This window comes from Alligator sinensis, unplaced genomic scaffold, assembly GCF_000455745.1.
Source record: "Alligator sinensis unplaced genomic scaffold, ASM45574v1 scaffold386_1, whole genome shotgun sequence".
Classification (NCBI taxonomy): domain Eukaryota; kingdom Metazoa; phylum Chordata; order Crocodylia; family Alligatoridae; genus Alligator; species Alligator sinensis.
The window spans coordinates 225,085-231,084 of record NW_005841996.1 but is presented as its reverse complement, the minus strand read 5'-3'; the positions used below and the strand labels follow the sequence as shown (position 1 = coordinate 231,084).

Below are 6,000 nucleotides of genomic sequence, written 5' to 3'. Positions count from 1 at the left end.
TGGTGCTTTCTATGAAGTGCCATGAGTTAGAGCAGGGAATTGCACTTCTGTCAATGTCCATGATCACCCTTATTGAATAGTAGCTTTTGTCTACCTGAAGTTTAGTTGAAAAGAGGATGGAGCTAGACTGTTCTCAGTGGTGGCAGATGACAGAACAAGGAGAAATGATCTCAAGTTTCAGCAAGGGAAGTTTAGGTTAGATATTAGGAAAAACATTCTTACTAGGAGGATAGTAAAACACTTGAACAGGTTACCCAGAGAGGTGGTGGAATCTCTATCCTTGGAGGTTTTTAAGACTCAGCTAAAAAAAGCTTTGGTTGGGATGATCTAGTTGGGGATGGTCCTGCTTTGAGCAGGGGGTTGGACTAGATGACCTCTTGAGGTCCCTTCCAACCCTAATTCTCTACGATTCTGTGTTTCTATGACTTGTGCTGCACGTGGCACCTGCCCTAGACCAGCTGGAGTGGGTGCTGCATGTGATTTATATTCTGGATTGGCCAGAGCAGGCATTGCATCAGGGGAGAGGGGGATCTTTGGGCCCAATCCAGCCCATGGCATTAGCTCCATGCCATTCATTCAGGCTGTGCACCAGTTCTGTGCCACCTACCTGCCCCACAGGCCAGGTGAGTTTGACACCCCTTATTTAAAAAAACCCTCTATGATGCTCAGGACAGGTGTCTCACAATCCTCATTGCCACCCAGCTCACTACTGCATTCCACTCTGCAACCCCTTTTCCCCCATGTCTCCCCAACTCACACACTTGCTCTGTTAAAACCAGAGCTTGGATACATCTTGCTGGAGAGTAGGAGGGAGGGGAGCCTGTCCCATTTTGAGATTCAAGATACATAGTGACCTAAACAAAGAAAAAGGTAGACCTTACAAACAATTGCAGATATATAGAAAATGAGAGAAAACATAAGACAGATTGACAGAAACACTGGCATTAGGGCTGATAATTACTTTGCAATGTCTAGTTTTACTTCACTTCATTTCCAAGAGTCCTTAAAAAGATTATATTAATTTTAAAGCTTTTCCTTTTGGTTTTTAATTTTAGTGACTCTCATAATCCAATAGGAAGAGAAACCAGAACTTCTTCTTGCTTTTTGTGTTGTAAATATTCCATGTACTATACAATCTACTGTAAGAATGTACATTCTGTTGGTTTATGAGACACAGGATCTAGTAAAGTGTTTTCAGGGAGGATCACCTGTACTCCATCCTGGCCATTATCAGACAAGGATGGAGAATCCAAGGGCTCACGCTTGATACTTTGAACCAAGCAGGGATTTTTAAGATGACACTGCATTTTAAAAATCTGGTTGTTCTGTCCTTCTTCTTCTCTTGTACTAGGGCTATAGAACTGTGTGTAGCATCCTGTATATGGCATGTCGTGCATGCTTTCCAAACATGCAGAATTCGGGAGGCAAAATGACATCACCTCTTTGTTACAAAACCCTTTACAAGGCCTGTTTATGTTGAGATTGTTAGTATGATTTGTTACAATGCATTGCCAACTATGTGATGTGCCAACATAGTGCTTTGGCTTTTGACAAAGAGAAAGCTGCTCACTGAGATCTAGTTCTGTTTTAAGGTGCACCTTGTTAGGGTAACTAATCAGCTGTTTTCTCACTGTGCCTTTCTCATCCATCCAGACTCGATTTTGTGATGCCGTGTGGTTGTCAGCTACACTTTCAGAATCAGAATCATATTCAGTCTTAATAGGTATCTCTGGAGAAAATGTTGTATCAAACAGAGTTTCTGGGGATATTAATGAATGCTGCAATTTCATATGCTCTGTATTGTAGTTCTCCGTTTTTAGCTGCTGTAAGCCTGAATAAGACTGGCAATTTTCTGTGCTACCCCAGTGGGAAGGACAGGTTGTTGCTAAATTTAAAAAGCTTTGGTCTCTGCTATAGAACGGTCTGACTATTCTGTTTGGACATGAATTGCACTGATTTATGGAACAAGAACTTGATGAGTTCCTTAAAGTCCAAACGCTGTTTGTGTTATAGTTGTTTTGGACACCTGAAAGTAACATATTAGCATTCAGAGGGTCCTCTTCCAGAAAACCCTTGTCATTTGTACTAGGCTCAAACTTCACTTTTATGTTATCCTGTTCATTTTTTAGTGTTGTCCAATTGATATGCTTCATCTGTCCCACAGCTTCAATGGCACAATTATAGGTAAGAGCTTCCCGGTTTCCTTTCAAACAGGTGACATTGCTTGGTATCTTCAGGTGCTCATCTTCTTCTCTGTCAATAACAGCACAAAAAGTCAGTCAGCTAGCTGAATGCTTCTGAAATATTATCTGATACAGACAGAATACATGACAGGATGGGTATGGGATGAAAATTTCATTGAAATGTGTTAGAAGTAATTTGCATGTTTCAAAACAAACTATTAAGCTTGTTATTAGCACATATTCTATATATATTATATACACACAGAATAAGTGCCATGCCATCTGTATGTGGTGCTATTTCATTGAAACTACTGTATGCTTGCTTTCTTCTATTCCATTTTTGCACACATTTAACCATTACCTTAAAATTATTTTACCAGTAAATATTATCGTGACTACCTTATACATTTATTTATCTGTATTAAAACACTACTACATATTACTTTGGGTTATAAAATGAGTTAATTAGCTCAGTACTTGTTAATGTCTATTTAAGTGTATGGCCTCAACATGCAAGTATAAGGATCCCCAGTAGAGGGAGTTCGCACTGTTACGATAAAGAAAAGATCTGTACAACAAACATTGATTAAAGAAAAGAAAAATATATAATTAGTTTTGGTCTAAAAGCATTAATGTGGTGTACCCCCCTAATAAATATTATTATAGTTAGTAATTCTTTGAATGGAATCGACCCAAGGTGTGTTTCTTACAGAAGTAAATTCTCAGGAGAAAGGGCAAACTGAGAAACAATGATGTATGCAACAATATCAGCAGCTTTGATTTCAGTATCAAGAAGGATTACTTGATGGGAAAACAGAATCCACTGAAAATTGGGAAAAATATCTAACGTCCAGCATAAGCAGGAAAGCAGAAAATAGGGCCATTCAGAAACATTATGAAAAACATTTTAAAGTGCCTGTACTTAAGTAGGGATTATCAGGAAAAAGAAACTATTTTATGTCAAGAAAACTTAACTTTCTTGCACCCTCTTGTACACTAGCAAGGAAAGGTATGGTATAAACATGCAAGCAATAGTAAACATATTACAAAACTCTGGATATCTGCTACAGACCACAGGGACTACATGAGAGTAAGAATGAAGCTTTTTTGGGCGTTAAAAAATGCAGCCCAACTTGCATCAAAAGGTTGCTAAATTATAGAAAACAAATAAAAAATAGAGATTTGAACAAAAGGGGCGTATACCCACGGGTAGGAATGTGCGTATCCCAAGGACAACTAGCAGCGGTCCATGTTTGTGCCACTGCTAGCTGTCCCCGGGAAATGTCCCCGAATGCACAATCTAGTACGCAGCAAGTTGCCCCAGGTGGGGTAGGGGAGGCTGGGGCCAGCACCTGAGCTGGCCCCAGCAGCCTTACCTGGAGTCCTGGGGGCCTCCGGGGGCTCCAGCAGTGGTGATCCGAGCATGCAGAGCCTGGCTGGCAGCCAGAGTGTGGCTCTGGCCAGCCAGGCTCCGGTTTCAGGCAGCACATGCTGCGACCATGTACTCTGCCCCTTTTTTCTGGCACAGATTATTTTGACACCGGGATCTCCCAGTGTCAAAAAACCCCACTGCACTGCAAATTAGCACTGCAGCAAATATCTGCATGTGCAATGCATGCAGTTTGTGGAGCTGCAGATAGGTCTGCAGTGCTGCAAACTGCATATGCGCACTCATCTGGACATGCCCAAGGAGGAGTCACTTTTGATCTTGTTTCTTCACACCATACTGCTCTGGTTATAACTTGACCCTGCATACTGGTTGACTCCATATTTTCAGGTTCAGTTTTAAATGAAACACCTTTTCCCCTGAATATTAATCAATAACCACAGATAAAGTCTTTGAACTGCTATTGCCCTTGCAAATCCTCACAGAAGAATAAAGTAACTAAGGAAAGGACTCTAAGGGTTAAATTAACAAAAAAAAACTAAAATAAAGATGACAGTTTTACCCAAGGTTCACCTTATTGTCTGTCTTTAGCCTAAAATTCCACGTCAAAAACATTTGCAAATTTATTCTGAATTCAGCAGATCTTTCTAGCCAAGAAAGAGCATTGCAAAAAGTCAGTCCGTTTTGTTTAGACATTTTCAGAACTTAACTTTTCAGTTTCCATTTTGAAATACATCTTTGTTTACCTAAATTTACCTAAATTCAAGTTAATTTAATTTTAGGTAGAACAAAATCTTTAATTTAACCTGAATTTTTTTTTTTTAAGGAGAGAAGGATTGTTTTGGCAGGAAAAGCAAAACATTTTCAGTTTGGGTGTGAACCGAAAGCAAAAAATTCCCTTCCTATTTTGGTTTGGGCAAGTCTACAGAAGACACTTTACTGCACAGCAGACTAATCTACTACACAGTAAAGCATCACAGTCTACACGTGGACAGCATTTACTGCACAGTGAATTCGTCTACTGTGTGGCTGGCTACTACTTGTAGATGCAGATAGTAGGTTAATCGTGCAGTAGCTACTGTGCAGTTGCACATGTGTAGACAGCTGACCAGGAGCAAATTGCTCAGAGCAGCTTGCCCAGGCAGCAGGGGGTAGAGGAACTGTCCCCTCCCCTGGGCAGCTGCCTCCCAGCCCTGAGCAGTAGATCAGGGGCGGGGCTGGGAAACTGTCCCTTCCCTCAGCAGCTGTTTCCCAGTCCTGCGCCCCGATTGGCTTAGAACTTTACACAATCCTGACAACCATAAAATGGTGCATTGTCTTTCAGAAACATAAAAAGGAGATATACTTACTTTAGTGTTTGCTGTGAACCAATGACATATTCTGAACAGCCACTTCTGTAGAGAACTTGAGTACTGGCTTGTACCCAGACCCACTGATCTTCATTTGTTTGTACTTTGACAAGGGCAATACCACTTTCTCCATTATTCTTTGCTATATAAATTAAGAGAAAATATATTCTATTAAAAATATTATATTAGTTTAATCTAAAACAGCCATTTATTATATACTCATGATGTGTGCTTAATATGCTGAAATCATCCAATGGTATAAAAACGTGCAAGTAGAAATTGTCATGGACAATGGTACTAATTAGCTAAATTTACAGGCAAGAATACAAAATGGAAAAACACTCAGATGCTCAATTTGTAAGACCTTAAACTGCAATCAGAAAAATATATCAGCACTGTCATTGCAGCACTGCACAGATTCTACCTATCAGTAACAATGACAGACTAAAGCGGCGTGTCTACATGTGCGCTTTAACATACATTAGCTTATTTTAATGTACATCAAAGCATCACCAAAAAACCGGCTCTATTTAGTCAATGCACATTAAAATAGGCTAATGGGCAGAGAAGCTAGAAGGAAGCACATTATTATTTGGAGAAGTCTTAAAGAATATGTGACTTCAAGGTGGAATGCTTCTTCAACAAATAGAGTAGTAGAGTTATCTCCAAGGAAGATGGAGAAGAAATCACTCTTGGAATTAAACCACTAGCATAATTCTACAAAGGAGGTAGTAAAATCTATATTTTAAGCCAAACAGTCGCCAATTTATAAGGGACAGCTGCAGCATATATTAGATTCTCACAGTATTGTCAAATCCCAGTATTAAAAAAATAAAAAATCAGGCCGCAAAAAAATCCTGAGATTTTAAAATACTATATTTTCTAGAGTATAATACATCTTTTACATGAAAAGGAAATTAAGATTACGGTGTGCCTTAATTAATTAAGGTGTGCCTTAGCTAATACATTTATGCATGAAAAAATCATTGAAATCTTTATAATACAAGCTGACTGGTATTCAATCAAATGTATATTATGTATGTATGTTTTTTCCATAATTTTATCTTTGTTGGGGAGAGTG

General features: G+C 39.2%; 1 protein-coding gene across 1 annotated transcript in view; it reads right to left on the bottom strand.

Moving 5' to 3' along the window:
* Nucleotides 1-322: 322 nt before the first annotated feature.
* Nucleotides 323-6,000, bottom strand: part of AHRR (aryl-hydrocarbon receptor repressor) — a 137,510-nt gene continuing 131,832 nt past the window's right edge. Inside the window, exons 10-11 of the mRNA XM_006021494.2 lie at nt 4,920-5,061; nt 323-2,253 (exon numbers count right to left, since the gene is read on the bottom strand). Coding sequence (XP_006021556.1) covers nt 1,137-2,253; nt 4,920-5,061 — 1,259 coding nt within the window. The 3' untranslated portion in view covers nt 323-1,136. The remainder of the gene's footprint in view (nt 2,254-4,919; nt 5,062-6,000) is intronic.